Consider the following 16,624-nt stretch of genomic DNA (forward strand, 5'->3'; position numbering starts at 1 on the left):
ACTACCCTCCACTGTCTTAAAACTAACCATTTAATCCCTAAACAAAGCAGTAAAGGTGAAATCAATTTGGACAACGTGGGTAGGGGGTGAGCCTAAACTATCTGCTGCCTGAAGCAAGATGTAGACTGGTGCCCTCTACAGTAGTAATATATCAGGTTAATTTTTTTTTTTGCAGTTGGGCAGTTTCTCATACCCATCAGGTATGAAGAGACACTAAGGGCCCGATTCACGTTTTCCCGGCGTGTTACCCAAATATTTGGCATGCACGCGACGGAAATCGGGGGGCGTGGCCGAACGAAAACCCGACAGATTCGGAAAAACTGCCGCATTTAAAAAAAAAAAAAGTGTTGCGGGACTCGCGCTTACCTTTACCAGGTATAGGCTCGTGCATTCCGGCGGACCTCGGGGAACTTCAGCGCAGCAGCGACATCTGGTGGACGGCGGAGGAACTACCTTAGTGAATCGCCGGAAGACCCGAATCTACCGGAGAGAACGCGCCACTGGATCGCGAATGGGCCGGGTAAGTAAATCTGCCCCACTATTTTTAAGAGTCAGGTCCTGCTTTGTAGTAGATAACTGCACCCCTGATGCTGCCCCCTATTTTGCTGCAGGTGGTGCTACCTGAGGCAAGAGGCTCCACTCAACTCATGGGTGGTGCACCAAGTAGGACAGTGTCGCACATTTAATTACAGGGTCACTGGAGTTCACCGAAAGTGCAATGTCCAAATATAATGCACCGTGCCGTAATTCACTAAGATCGTGCGCCCGAAGTCATGAATGTGTCACTTCCCTGCTCAGTCCGACAGGGTTCTCCATCTTTTTAGGGCTTTTAAGTGCTTGGGCTTGCAACACAATTTGAAAGTTAAATCCAGTGCTCAGTCCAATCAATCGGACTGTCCAACGGCACCTCCCCTAATTTGTGTTGCATGGAAACCAGCACAACTGCGCCACAAAAAGGGTTGTGTGCGCCACAATCCTAGTGCACCTGTACAAGGCGTTTTAGCTCGAAAATGGTGCACAGTGCAACAAAAGGGAGCCTTAGTAAATGAGCCCAAATATCTCAAAAATCCTCCTGGAGGGTTCTGGGTAGTGTTCTTGCAAGCTATTTTAGATCCTTACATACAATGGGTCCTGGCAGCAATATGGGGGAACAGGTGTTCATCCAATACAGCTACAGAAGTGCATGAGAGGTGGAATTGAATGGAGCACTAACCAAATGGCACTTGGGCCATAAAAACAAAAAGTGCAATTATGTTCTAAACAGTTCTAAACTTAATTGGTAAAACTGCAGCTGAAAAAAACTTGGGGGTATTGGTGGGTGGTAAACTTAATTTTTATTGACCACAGCCAGGCGGGTGCTGCTAAAGCAAATAAAATAATGGGATGTATCAAGAGAGGAATAGATTCTCATGATAAAGACATAGTTTTGCCCTTATAGAAATCGCTGGTCAGACCACACATAGAATATTGTGTACAGTTTTGGGCACCAGTGTATAAAAAGAACATAGAACTGGTACGGGTGCAGAGGAGAGCAACCAAGATTATGAAGGGAGTGGGGGGGGCACTGGAATACAATGATATATTACTAAATTTGGGTTTATTCCGTTTAGAAAAATGTACATTTACATCAAAATGTAGAAATGTCTGAACGGGCAGTACAAGGATCTCTCCAAGGATCTTTTTATACCTAGGCCTGTGACCAGGACAAGGGGGCATCCTCTACGCCTAGAGGAGAGGCGATTCTACCATCACCATAGACAAAGGTTCTTTACTGTAAGAGCAGTGAGACTATGGAACTCTCTGCCGCAGGATGTTGTTATGGAGGACTCTATGTACATGTTCAAGAGAGGCCTGGATGACTTTATGGAGAGTAAAAATATCACAGATTATGGAGTGAAGAGAAGTAACCAGGTAAGTCATAGTTTTTTGTTTTCATTTATGTGAACACATTTCATGTTTCGGCTCTCCTGAGCTATCAAAAAGCAGCAGTTGAAAAAGGCTCAGGAGAGCCGAAATGCATTCGATTAATTTATGGATGCCATTTATTTTTGGATAAGATTTGAATAATAAAAGAATAACCTTGCTACCTCAAAGTGCCGGGATCTTCTCTTGTTTGCATAAATTGCTGTGTCAGCATGTTGTGATAAATTAGTGGGTTTTTGTTGTAGTGTGGGCACTCGCTCTCTTAAAGGTCCCCCATTACTGCTCTAGTAAGTCTCCTTTGTAGAGGATTTTTCAGCAACTCTAACTCTTCATATACTTTAATACATGCCTCTACCCTGACTCCTAAACATTCCATTTTTTTTCTCTAGCCTACATGTTTTTAACAAGATTAAATAAATAGTGTTTTACTTGTTTGTCGTGTGTTTGACTCTGGTTGTGGTTCTAGACTGCCTGCTCCAGCTTAGAACCACCCTTCTTATAGAAGAGAAACTAATTACCATATTGGGTACCAAAATTAACATGGACAATATGGAATAGTAAGGGATAAATTAAAAAAAATCAAGTAACCCCCTAATCGGTGGAGTGGCACTTATGTATGGATGCAAAGAGTGTGAGTTGCTGGAAGTTTTTTTGTGAAAGCAAGTAGCCTATATAATGTGGATACACCATGGAGCATTGTCCTATTACATGAAGGCTACATGCCCACCAAACGTATGCCCGCCCCTTTCCATAGCAATGCATGGTGACATGTCCTATCTTTTTCACGTGTACGGAGCGGTACGAAGCCACATGTATGCTGCACCGTATCGCTCTGTGCGCCCATTGCCATTTATGGGGGATGTATGAACGGCTGCAAGCTTGCGGCCATAGATACATACGCCCCAACACTGTCATGTGCATGGGGCCATACAGTTACACTCTACTCACTCTATGACTCAGGGAGCTCTATTTTCTCCATATATGACCAATGTTCCATATATGACCATTATTATAGATGTCTTACGCTACCTGAGGTCCTACGAATTATGGGGGAAAATAACATAGAAAACTGGTGGACAAGGTATGTCAAGAGGGGATCTGGTTGGAAAGTGTGGAAGTCATTGGGTCTACAGACTGGCGCACCGTATTTACTATAGTCATAAAACTGGCAGAGACTACATCTGAAATCTCGGAGAAGTCGGAGCCTGCACATCAGTCTTAGTAAATTCCCCCCTATGTCTCGGGGGCAAGGAACTTGATGCCACAACATGCCACATTATCTTGTCTATAGTTCTTGGTTCTTTCCACTGGTCTTTAAACTCCATTAGTCAGTTCATGTTATTCACAACCCAAAGGCGTTCTAGAATCTGGATGAACATTTGACAATCTGTTGGTTTCAACGACAGAGGAAGAAAACACTTTGATCCTAGGGTGTGGGTGTAGCGTGATGACAGGCGTCCAAGAAAAGCAAACAAACAGAGACGGTCAGATTTATCATTTTTAATTGTTTTAAACTAGCTACAAAATGTCAATCACGTCACAAACTGACAGGAGACAGAAGGAATTTAATAGTACATGCTGCAATGATTTTGATATCACAGTTTATCTAGAGTTCATTCCTTTAGATTATTGTCTTAAATTTTAAATCTACTTAACATCTCAGCGATTTGGAGTGCATAGCTCTAGGAAAGCAACGAAACCTTAAAGAGAAAGAAAATCCACGTGGGGGGGAAGTGGCTAACAAGACCCAGCCTTATAAAAATTACATATCTTTGTACCATTTTAGACTGTAGTCATTTCCTCCAAAAGAGGATCCTCATAAACAGTACCCAAACCCTATATTACAACCTTATATGTATATATATAATTTTTTAAATGTATTTTATATATCAGCCAGCATTAAAAATCAACATTTTCCTTGCTGGATTTGTGTGCCAAGTCTGTCCATTTGAAATAAAAAAAAGCATGAAAATGATTAAATAGAACAATATATTGACAGAAAAAGTGGCACTACTGCAAACTTGCTGGTATAACATAGTCCCAACAGTGTCCAAATACTCAGCATGCTTTTATTGAATGTGCTACTGCCGCGGGATAGGTCTTTGTATGTAGGCATCTAAAATGTCTATTTATTTCCATGCATAAATGCATAACTCACATCACTTGTTAGTGCAATGCTTATTATAGTAATATAGTTTCACGTTCTAATCATGAAATTATAACAGATGGAAGCAAACATTGAACCCAGGACAGTCCCACAGCTTAAGTATCATGACACCAAAAAAGGATATAGGCAGTAGCTCTGTGGAATGTCACAGATTTACGAGAACAATACTGTATAGAGTAAGGATAACAGCACGTTAAACATTCCTACACTGTTGTCATTCAGCAAACATCATAAAAAAAAATGAAAAAAAAAATTAATTAAATAAAACATTATAGTGAGCCCGCGTAGATCACTATATACAACCTTTGGAAAGGAATATACTTAGAAAACAAAAACAAAAACATAATAACAAGTATATTTTTGGAAAGCTGACATACTACACAGGACGACATTTACATAGGGTAGGAGGGAGGGTGATATGTGCATGTGTGCAAACCTAGTATGTAAATACCATGATAAAAGCATGAAAGTACTGTCGAGCGGGACAGTATGGAGCATAAAATAAAGCTTTGTGTCTTCTAGCCACTGCCCAGCATCTTTGTGGCACGTTGGTTGGCCTCGTCGATCCTGGCTTTGTTGGAGTCGGCCTGAGGGAAACAAAAGGAGAAAAGGGGGTGTAAGTATCTTGTTAACAAAGAAGTGGCTTATTAAATCCTATTGGCTGTCCATGGGAACCTATATAGAGCCACGGGGGGCTTATTCTTCAAACAAGACTGGGGGCTGCTAAGTCTTGGACGGCGCAGTGTTGCGGCAACAGTGGGCACCAAGTGATGCATTAGCCCTTACGCTAGTAACAGCTTGTAGATGTAATTGGTATGGAATTGGAGGGATTTGCCAAGACGACCGAACATAGAGGGGGGGGATGTATTAATGCACTTGCGCCACAATTCTGGTGGATTTGCGCCAAAAAAAAATGCGAAAAGCCTTACACCACATTTATCAAGGCTTTTGAGACCTGTTTTTAGCCATTTTCCGACTTGTCTGACTGTGTGTGTGGGGGGGCGTGGTCTTCAGAAAAGGGGGCATGGTCTATTTTAATGTTCCGTGCTTTAAAGTAGGTCTAAACTGGAAACCGACGGTCTTATCCCGCACCAGATTCATTAACACAGTGATAAATCTGGCGCAGAAAATGACTAGGGTTTTCCTTCACTAAACTGACGGAACCTGGGAAACATTGATAAATCTCCCCCCAGAGTTCTAGACAAATTTAGGTCTATTATGAGCATGACATCACGTCCGTTCCATGAATTAGTAACTGAAAGAAAGGTGTTTTTTCCAGTCGGTTTCGGCAGTTTAGAATAAAAACAAATAAGTTTAGAAATTCGTGAAGTGACATGGTGTCCACCCTCACTTCATGGTGACCTCATTTTAGTGGGTCCCTACAACCCACTAAAACGAGGTCACCGTGAAGTAACTAGGAACCTTAAGTTTGTTTGGAAAAGAGATGTCAGAAATATCAACTATAATCAAATGACTGTATCTTAAATAATAATAATAATAAAAAAAAAAAATATATATATATATATATAAATTATACTATTTCTTGTCCATAGGAACATAATAGCATAGATAGAGCATAAGTGACAACTGGAACCACCCAACGATCAACTGTACGCAGCATTGCCGACTGAATTGTAGACTATGGTCAGAGTCCAAGCAGACAGATCCAGGTCTCGTATACCAAATTAAGAGCTACACATGACTTGCGGCTCATACACTATCTACAGAGCTGTCTGTTTCCTGCTTCGTCCCTAGCATAAGGGGTTTACATACAGTACACCACTGGAGGTGTCACACCCCGACTGATCAATGCATAGGTCATTAGTTGTTAAAAGGCCCAGAAACTCCTATAAAGTAAGTCACCTTCTGGTGGTGGTCAATGCCACCACAACCTTTGACATAGAAACTAATCACATCATACCAACTCTACCCTTCATGATCAAACTACCCATTAGTATGTGGCCTTCTAAGGTTCTTGGTAGATCCTGCTGATTTTTACTGGATCAAATGACAATCTTTGAAGCTAAGAAAATAGTCACTGAAAATTGGGTGGTGTATAGAGGTGAGTGAACCCGATGTTCAGGTTCGGTGTTCGGCTGCCTGACTCGGGCATATTGCTGGATGGAGACCTGTGTCTCTCTGGCCATTCATAGCCATGGAGAGTTGCCTGGAGCATCCATTTGCCAGATTGGCTGTTCGGCCACCAATATCCAGGTCAGGCGGCCAAACAAAAACGTGCACGTCGGATGGACTTTTCTCCAGTGGAGTTCCAGCTGAGAGATCGTGAGAACTTCTGATACTGTTTTGAGGTCAATGAAGAATATTAGGCTACATTTACACCAGCATTAGGTGTAGTGTTGGACTCAAGTTTCTTGTGAAGTTTCTATTCCCTCCTAGGGAATAGATCATTACAAGTTTCCTAATTGGTTTGTATATGGATCTTGTATGTTACATTTCTGTGGTCCATTACTATGTTAGAGCTTGGGCCTACTGAATGATACTCTGGTGGGCCACTAAAATTATGGCTAGGAGCCTCCATCGCAGATTATCTTTGAAATCACAGACAAAAAAAGTTTGTCTGATGCTATAACAGAGCATAATTACAGAAGATAAGTTAAGGAGATCTCAACAGAGCATGTAACACATGATATAAATGAGAGTGGCTAACCAATACATGTTGATTTTGCTGAAAAAAAGGGAAAAAAATCCAGCGTGGTGTCCTTCGTCCTCGTGCAAATAATATTGGTGTTACAGCATATTACACATCAGGTAAAAACACTTTTCGACGCGTTTCAGCTAGGAGCCTTAGTTTTGCTGCAAGAAGGTTCCGCAAAATGTTGTCTAGTGGCACAAAATTTTTCAAGCTTAAAGGGGTTGGCCACTTGCAGTAAATAATTGATATAATTTGTGTAATGAAAAGTTATACAATCTTTTTGATATACTTTCTGTCTACATCTCTGCTTGCTGTACTTCTATAGAAAGCTTCTCTGTATACTTCCAGTGGTCATATGAAGTAAGTGGAAGGAAACACAGAAGTTTTATATAGCAGAACAGCAGGCAAAAATCTAGAAAACAGCGCGGAATTGATACAGAAAGTATATTGAAAGCTTGTATAACTTTTACTTACCGTATTTTCCGGGCCATTAGGCGCACCGGAATATAAGGCGCATTAGTCCGATGCGCCTTATATATGTAATAATTCCATATATAAGGTGCATCGGACTATAAGGCGCAGGGCCCGGGGGCGTGGCGGAGGTCCGGGGGCGGAGCGGAGACCCGACGAGAAGAGACGCGACGCGACCCGAAGACAAGACCCTACTTACAAAGGTCCCCGCTACCGGAGACAGCAGATCTCCAGCGGGAACTGCAGACCACGCAGCAGAAGTTGTTCGTGCCGCGTGGTCTGCAGTTCCCGCTGGAGATCTGCTGTCTCCGGTCTCCGGTAGCGGGGACCTATGTAAGTATGGTCCGCTGCCCTGTGCCATACATAGGGCGCACCAGACTATAAGGCGCACTTTGGATTTCCAAGGAAATCCAAGGCTTTTAAGTGCGCCTTATAGTCCGGAAAATACGGTACACAAACAATATCAATTATTTACTGAAACTGGACAACCACTTTCCCTGTCACTTGAGATTATTTTTAATATTTTTTTGTGGGGGGGATGTGATGAACATTTTTGTAAATATATATATATGTGTGTGTGTTATTTTTTGTTAATGATATTAACAAATTCTACTGAGTCTATAAAAAATGTTTCTTAAGCTAGTCCCCCCCCCCCCATAGAGATGCATATTCCAACCTGTAAAGTGTGTCTGTAGAGGCTGCATGAGCTACATCTAATCTCCCTATGTTTGGTTAAACAGCTCTGAGATGGGAGGATTGACCCCTTCCTTTTTTAACTTGATCTTTTAAAATAATGCTCATACGGTAGCATACAGTAGCCAGGGAGAGAGCAGAAAGGGTTAACACTCATGGCTGTGTAACAAACAGGAGAGGAGAGAGAGATATCTGTCTTCAATCTGGTAGACGGATTTTCCATAGCAATGTAGAAGTAACATTCTTACTAAGGGGCACTTAGTACAGTTTTTACAAACTTAGCAAAATTTCTTAATGAAGTATATTAGAAAAATGTTCACAACACACACGTCCCCCACACACCACATCAAAAATCACCTTTTCAATTTAGTTCCAATGTTGACTCCAAAAACTGCATGAAAAACTGCTGTGGTGTTTTAAATAACATTTGTAATAATTAAAAAAATATTGTATATATCTTTTTCTTTGAAAAAAACCCCCCAAAACAAAACAAAAAAAAGGTTCTGGTGTCATTTCACTGCTTCAGCTGATTTCACACTTCAAATAGAAGTCAAATCTCTCACAAAAGACAGAATAACATTCAGTGCACTTCTGAGATGCCATATGGGCCGGAGGTGAGTGAAGTGTAGAAGGAGCCGGCATGGGAGGGTGGGGGCTCTCTAGATAAACCTAGTCATCAAACCGTATTGTGTTTAGATAGTGGCTGTTATCTACTTACGGGTTTTTTGCTTTTTTTTTGGGGGGGGGGGGGGGTGTTAACATGACCATGTGCCCTGTAACAACTATTGCAAGAATTTTACAAACAAATTTTTGGAATCTGCACTTTCCATTTGAAGCAATAGCGGTCTAGTGGTGGTTGTCTGGCATTTAGTGCTAATCACATGACCCCGCTAGTTGGCGGGCTGCACCTTATTTTGGGTTCTCTCATCTCTTTGAGCCCTTTAGATGATTAATCTTTCCTGTGGGAACGGAACAGTTGCTGCTAAGTGTCTACAGGCGGTCCCCTTCTTAAGGACACCCGACTTACAGACGACCCCTAGTTAAAGAAGGACCCCTCTGCCCCCTGTGACCTCTGGTGAAGCTCTCTGGATGCTTTTATTTAGTCCCAGACTGCAATGATCAGCTGTAAGGTGTCTGTAATAAAGTTTTATTGATAATCCTTGGTCCAACTACAGCCAAAAAATTGGAAACTCCAATTGTCACTGGGGCAAATTGTCTGGATCTACAATTATAAAATATAGAGTTTCAACTTACATACAAATTTGACTTAAGAACAAACCTATGGACCCTATCTTGTATGTAACCCGGGAACTGCCTGTACTAATATCTGGGGCATATGCTATGGCAGCTACCCCTCTAGTGACGTATATTATAACTCATTGCTATAGGTACAATCTGTGATTGTCTTATTTTTTGGGAACTCTTTAAAAGACCCAGAGAATATCCAAAGTCCACACCCCCTTGATGAGTGATCTATGCCAAACCACCAATAACCCCAGTCATGCTTATTCCCTTCCAAGAACCCTCTACTGACCTTCTCCATGATCCTGTCGATCTGGCGATTTTGTGTGTCAATCTCATTGCCCATATCAAGAGCCATGTGACGGAGGTTTCCAATAATGCCACTGACTTGCTCGAGGTTCTCGTCCATTTCATTTTCACGGGCGTCATTTGTTACTCTGTAAAGAATACAGCAAAATGCTTAATACCATAACATTTTAACATATTATTGAGTTTACCATCTTTTTCCATTATTCCTGGAGACTGCTGTAACAAAACACATTAAAAAAAACTTTGTTCCTTTAAATATCTGTCCATTTTGCAATGTAGTCAACACCATGGTAGATGGTTCCTTAGCAGAGGTTATTATTTTCTTCTCCACTCATAGATTTTTAAGTCAGTCTACTGTATTTGCTTCCCTATAATAAAGAGGCTCTCTGAAATTTAAAACAAAGAAAAATATTCTAAACAAAATTAAAAAATAACTTATACTCAAGTGTTAGTTCCCATCTGCTCCAGTGCCGCCCCTCTGGTGGTTCCTCACAGTTTTGTTGATGTCAGAGATTATGTGCCATTCATGCCCATGGGCCACTACAGTCAGTAATGCCTAGATGTATAGCACAGGACTACTGAGGCCAGTGAATGGCTGCAGCGGTGACAAGTGCATCACCGCAGGATGAGATCGACACTGGTATAGCATGAGATTTATCAGGTTAGGCCTCAGGTGCATGACCGAATGGTCTTTTCTGTTCTGTATATACGGCTGTAAATACGGGAAGTATTGCAACACTATGGCAACGTATTGCACCGTATCTGTACCGTAACTGTATACAATACGGTGGGCTGGCAAATGATGGCTGGCTGACTATTGGCTGGCTGACAGAATGCCCCTCCCACTGGTTCTGGATATTGCATATATATACGGCAGCATACAGTGCACAGCCGTATGCAGCACGTATTTAACCTGTATTTTATATGTTCCCATTGACTTCTATGGGCTGTAGGGAACGGATACATGGTGGAAAATAGGACATGCTCTATATTTTTATACGGCACGCTTACGGTACGGTACGGTGAACAGTACGGCCATGTACATTGATGACTGTATTGCCCATTGGAATGCATGTGGCCATATTCGGCTATATAAACGGCCTTTTTTATACGGTCGTGTGCATGGGGCCTCAGTTGAAGTTAGATTCCCTTGGCATAGTGGCAGGCATACATCAACTGTAGTGAAGGAAGCGTGATATAAATTTAATGGGGTGTAAGTTTGCGGCACAAGGGATTAATGCATTGGCACATGGCCACATGGTATAACCGAACTCCCCATAAATGAACATGAAATACAACTCCCTACTGTATTTCCCAAGTTGCGGCAAGATTATGCGAACAAATAAAAAAAGGATGCGAGTGTCGGAAAAACACCAATATTGTGACGCTGACACTTCATAAATAAGGAACAGGAGCAGCAAAGGAAAAAAAATCTGCCAGTTTTCCATTCGAAAGTAAATAATAAATGCCCCCCACGGTAATTTTCTTAAGATCAGGGACAACCACATCAAGTGCAAGGTCTAAAGACACAGTCGATGGACAACCCGGGTAATGTTTCTCACAAAAAAAATTCTCCAAACCTTACACAAACCCTTTGTAATGGAATGCAGTATTACATAAAGTTGATTTTATGGGGATGTGAGGGAAGGAAACAATTTCAGTTAATACAACTTGATGGGAACCTGCTACTGGCAGTATTTGTGAGAATGTGGGCCCAGATTGGTGTGCCATGATCTAGAACACTGGTGGTGAACCTATGGCCTGGATGTCAGAGATAGCACTCAGAGCGCTCTGTCTGAGCATGCGGGCTTAGCAGACAGGATTCAAGGAAGGGAATTTAATATGGCTTACCGACCCAATTTTGACGTACACAATGACAATCTTGAACTTTCACCTCACTTGTTATTGTCATGCGCCAAAAATAATAATAATTTTTTTTGGGTGCTGATTCACTACTGATGTGCACCAATTATATTACGTCTGTGAGCCACATTAATATACTCCCCAAAAGGTGCCACACTCAGCTTCATATTACATCCTGTCTGGACAGGGTCGGATTATCATTGTAGGTTCACAATTAAGCACCTCTTAGCAAGTCTTCCAAAATTTTTAAGACACAAACTTACCTACGGACAAAGCCACCACTAATGGCCATCTGTTCACGTTCATCCACGACGCGTGCGGGCTGACTTGCGACAACTCCATCTTGGTTATTGCCCCAGGCATTTTTATAAGCATTACTTGATTTAAGCCTACAGAAACAACAATGTCAGTGACCTATAAAAGCATGGCGACCAGGAAACAAAATTTTTTAAAAAATCACACTTTTCATGGCACAACGTAATTGAGCTGACTCAGGCAGATGAGCATTTGACAGGGGCATCACCTTATACCGATATATCATGAATCCAATTATCTAGTGCTGACATTGATCAGCATGAAATCCTGAATTTTACTGTATTCAGACTGTATGAACACAATTATTTTTCATATTTTCATCTGGTAAAGAGGAAAACATTGAATCTTATAGTTGAACACAAAACACACAAATTAGGACGTATCGGTGGACGTACAATACACTGAACAAAACTTCCAAGTATAGTGTGTACATCACATCACATGGACATCCCTCTAATTGACATAGATGAGTGGTAATAATACTATGCAATGGTTAGGTTGCATAGTGTCTACATATTTATTTTGGGCGCTTGTAAAAACAACTACATCGGGAAAACTTCTTTTTTTGAGATAATATATCGGTACTTGTAAACAGTTACCATACATCGAGAGTTGATGTACAAACCTTTGTCAACAAAGACAACAGAATAATAAAATAAAGGAAAAATAGCTAAAGTGAAATGAATGCAGCAGCGAACAAAACAAGCATTATAGCGTTAATGCCCAATACACCTTGTTCATGCACAAGCTGGTGGCATGAATAGGAGGTGAAACACTATTCACTAAGCACAACTGCTCCAGTGGTTCACTATTGCTTTAATGTACCATTAGTAACAGCTGTCAGATGGACAAAACCAGTCAAAAGTGGAGAATTCTCTCAAAAGAAAAGAAAACAAAAAAAAACAAAAAAGTTTTTCAAAAACACTAAAAGATTTTCCTCGTTTAGATTAACTCTAACTCTATCAATTTGAATATTCCTGTAGCTTTAATACATTGCTTTCTATTTCATTTTTTCTATTATTAAAAATTCTTTTGTCATAGGACACATAAGAAGTATAAAAATGAGTGTTACCTATATCAACCAATGGGCATCCTTCTCATTTCGAGAGATTCTGATTCTTTAAATAATCGATTTGTTCTTATGGGCAAATCTTTATAACCTAACCACCAGAAGACCAAACTAATCTACAGCTGTAGGCCCAATTAGGGCACCATCACAGTAGCTTGGACCTCATTGCATTGAAACCACAAGGCTGCAACCTCTTAAAGTGGTCTCCCTTCAACGGCAACTAACTCAGGTAAGTTGAGCCACGACTATGTGCACTGGTTCTTTCAGAAGAAGACGGGGTGCACATGTACCCCTGAGACATTATACAGTCAGAAATTTTCTTCTTAAATTTTTAAATGTCAGTATTTTTCCAAATCTGGAGGAAGTACTGGAGGAGTAGAAATAGCAGCAGGCACCTCAGAGGGCATAGATGCAGTGGTTGAGGTGCAGTGGTTAAGATAACTCGGTCCAGGGAATTTACGGCACCCAGTCTTCGTGTAGATGATAAGTGGTCAATTCTTTAGGATCTGTTTAACATGATCCACTTATCCTCTAGACTTCCAAGGGGGCACAAAAGAAAAGTCCCCATTTTACATTTACCAAGCTTAAGAGGGACCACCAGAACAGGGAAGTAAATTGGACTTCATGATCAGAATCAATGTAAAAAAGATTTATTAAAAATATCTGAAAAGCTGAAAATTGAGGAAGCAATCCCTGAAAGTCCTGAGGGACAGAATGTTTTGATACTATCGGACCAGGATCCAACAGCTGGAACGGCATCAAAATCCCCATTACATGATTTGTTCTGTGTTAGAATTGAATCATGATTCATATGCAAATTTCACACTTCACGTTTTTTAGTTTCTGTAGATTACTGGATGGACCTAGTAAGATGTACTCTACTAATATGGCAGACATTGGTATCTTCAAGAACAGTGGAGATGTGGTTAATGGTGATCAAGGTCGGGTTTTAAGCAGAAACAGAGCCAAGAAAGGCCTGTTTACAAAAGTAACTAATACTACAGGATATATAAATAGTCAGCTTTGGAAAGAGGTCTTCATCAACAGTTTGCAAAGTTTTGCAGTTTTAGAGGATGGCACCAGGCGTAATGACTTATCTCTACTGTAGAAGCACAAATTGTTGCTGTGTCTGTGCTGGAATTCCTCCTTAAATTTAGATGCTCCTGTGAGAATCCAATGGAATGCAAACTGAGGTTCTAGAGCTGTAGACAGATGTGGCATCTTCTTGGCCAACAAGACTCCATAAAATGTCAGAACAGGAAGCCAGTGAAATCATGTCATCCAGGCTAGCTTGATGGTCGGTAGCTTGTCTTTCAGTCATCCTGTTAAACCTTCCCAAAATGCTGCTATCAAGACCTTGATCTTCTTGGCCAACTCAAACACAATGAGAACTCATGGGAAAGAAAATCCAACGCGGCGTCCTTCATCCTAGGCCAAACAATCTTTATAGGTGTTACGGCAAATTACACATTGGGTAAGAATACAGAGTATGAACTTACTCTGTGTTCTTACCGGATGTGTAATAACACAGCATAAGATCATACTCTGTGTTTTTACTTGTGGTATAATATGCTGTAACACTAATAAAAATTGTTTGCACAAGGACGAAGGATGCCGCGTTGGATTTTCTTTCCTTTGAATACATTTGCTTCAGCCTTGAGCATTCCCAGTGCGTTTTGCCGGTCCAGACATGCGAGGTGAGTTGAGACGACACGTGTATTGGTTTTAGTTTAAATACAAAGAGAACGCATTCTCCTGCACCAGTGGATGGTTAAAACGCTCCACATGTCCACACGACTGAAGAAGGTGCACAGAAGAAATGTCACATCTTATTTTCAGTGATCTAAAGAGGAGACACTTTGCTAATATAAGAAGTTTTTATGGGTTATGAACCCGCAACAGGACTTAAAATAATCAATGCAGAAAGATGTCACCGGCAGACTAGGGGTATAGAAAGTGGCAAGAAAGGACAGGGAGAAAGCGCTAATAGTGTGACATCTTAGGGGGTAACAAATGGACATAAAGCTGTAGATTGTGCTCACCGTTTTAGGTTGTGCTGCAGATAGGCACAACACTATTGTAGGCTTTGTGGTGATAATTTTTGTCTGGTGCTGCTTTCAGAGGATAATCTCCTGGATGGAGTTGCCAAACTCTATAGGATATGTGAAAGTGGTCTATTGTTGGGGTCCAAAAGGATGGCACACACAGAGGTGAGTATACTAAAATTTTTTATTCAAGGTCTTTAAAACACAACGCATTTCGGGGTGTTTTACCCCTTTCTCAATTGAACAAAAGACAGATGCCGAGGAAAGTGTGGCTTCTGTGTGCGCCATCCTTTTGGACCCCAATAATAGGCTGGCAGACTAGGACTGGTTCTACTGGCAAGTGGACTTGCCTGTGGAGCCACTACATCATTGTACAGATTTGATTTGGAGCTAGGGCCTTGTCTATATGATATTCATACTCCTCAAACCATCCTATTAGGTTCAGAAATTCACTGAAGGGAAAGCATCCAGGTCATTACCTCAAGTTTTTATGATGCGGCATGGCACACATCTGAAATTTTCCGCAATCATATCATACATAGAGAAAATCTTTATTTCTTTACTGAAAATCCTCATTACATGATTTGTTATACAGGAAGAAGCAATGTATTTAGTAAAAGCTGCAGGAGGCTAATACAAGCCAAAATGTTAAAGTTATCTGAAGGTGGAAAACCTTTTTAATCCAGTGACTTTATTACGGTCTAATAAAACCATTTTTGACTGGGTTGCCATTGCTAGAACCATTAAAATCTAGGCATGCCTGCAGTGGCAGATGTTAAATTGTGCAGCATTATTTGGGATTCTGTTTCAACATTATCTGACTGTGACAAATTTTTCTTAACTACATGAGTAAAAGGATGCTGTAACCTACAACATGGGCAGAATGCAAATCTATTTCATATTGGAGCTGTATAATTTTTTGTAATATCCTGGTGGGATATTTTACAAAAACATATATAGGGACAAAAAAAATCTAAATAATCTAATAATACCTTATATTTAAATAAAGGGAGTACAAAGTATTCTCACATAGAGATATTTTTCTATCTCCAATAGAGATGAGGTGACCTCAAGTTTGGCATTTGGGCACATTCCTCAAGACACGGAAGCCAATCCAGTAAATTAACGCCCCTAACTACTAGCCGTGGCTATGGTTGGCCAGAGTGTCCCCATAGCCAATCATAGCAATGGCTAGTTTTAATGAGCATGGCTGCATGTCCGGTCTAGGTTGGGAGGAACACGCCTCAATGCCGAACCTATACTTTGGTTCCACTCATCTCTAGTCTCCAATAAACGTACATATCCAATTTTTTTTAGAAATTGTATTTATTCTGCTCATTCTTCAAAGAATAGCAATAACATAAGCTCATTATGAGATAGATTTACATAGTCAGATTAGGAGGTGTCAGGTCCTTTAGCATACAGTTAAAGAGTTGGCTAAACTGTCAATACAGACCTTTGATTGTAACCAAAACCCTGTAAAAGTCCTGCATCAATAATAATCACTCCCCACTATGCTGCACATGACTTACGCATTGTAAAATCTGTTACATGCTGAATCCGTTTTTTTCTATCATAGTCCAGTCTAAAATAGGCTACATTATAATGCACATAATTGCATGGTTTGTATTAGTAATGACCAAATTCAGGGAATTTTAACCAAAATTCTATAATGGGTTGCTTCTCATTTACAAACATTCATGGCAATGTTACTCGGTCACTTTTACCAAATTCATACTGATAACCTACAAATTCTAGACAAAATATCATTTCTGAAATATTTTTTAAATGTAGACAATATATTTTAATATCTAAATTCTAGACAAAATATTTTTTTCCAAATTCTAGGCGATCTAATATTATGTCTAGATTCT

The 16,624-nt window shown here is 40.6% G+C and overlaps 1 protein-coding gene across 2 annotated transcripts in view; it reads right to left on the reverse strand.

Annotated features, from left to right (window-relative positions):
• Window positions 1–3,408: 3,408 nt before the first annotated feature.
• The window catches only part of SNAP25 (synaptosome associated protein 25), a 75,006-nt gene continuing 61,790 nt past the window's right edge, over window positions 3,409–16,624 (reverse strand). For both annotated transcript variants that reach the window (XM_072140468.1, XM_072140469.1), the window contains exons 6-8: window positions 11,585–11,710; window positions 9,442–9,586; window positions 3,409–4,677 (exon numbers count right to left, since the gene is read on the reverse strand). In XM_072140468.1, the coding sequence (XP_071996569.1) occupies window positions 4,609–4,677; window positions 9,442–9,586; window positions 11,585–11,710 (340 nt within the window). In that variant the 3' untranslated portion in view covers window positions 3,409–4,608. The remainder of the gene's footprint in view (window positions 4,678–9,441; window positions 9,587–11,584; window positions 11,711–16,624) is intronic.

This window comes from Engystomops pustulosus, chromosome 3 (assembly GCF_040894005.1).
Source record: "Engystomops pustulosus chromosome 3, aEngPut4.maternal, whole genome shotgun sequence".
NCBI lineage: Eukaryota > Metazoa > Chordata > Amphibia > Anura > Leptodactylidae > Engystomops > Engystomops pustulosus.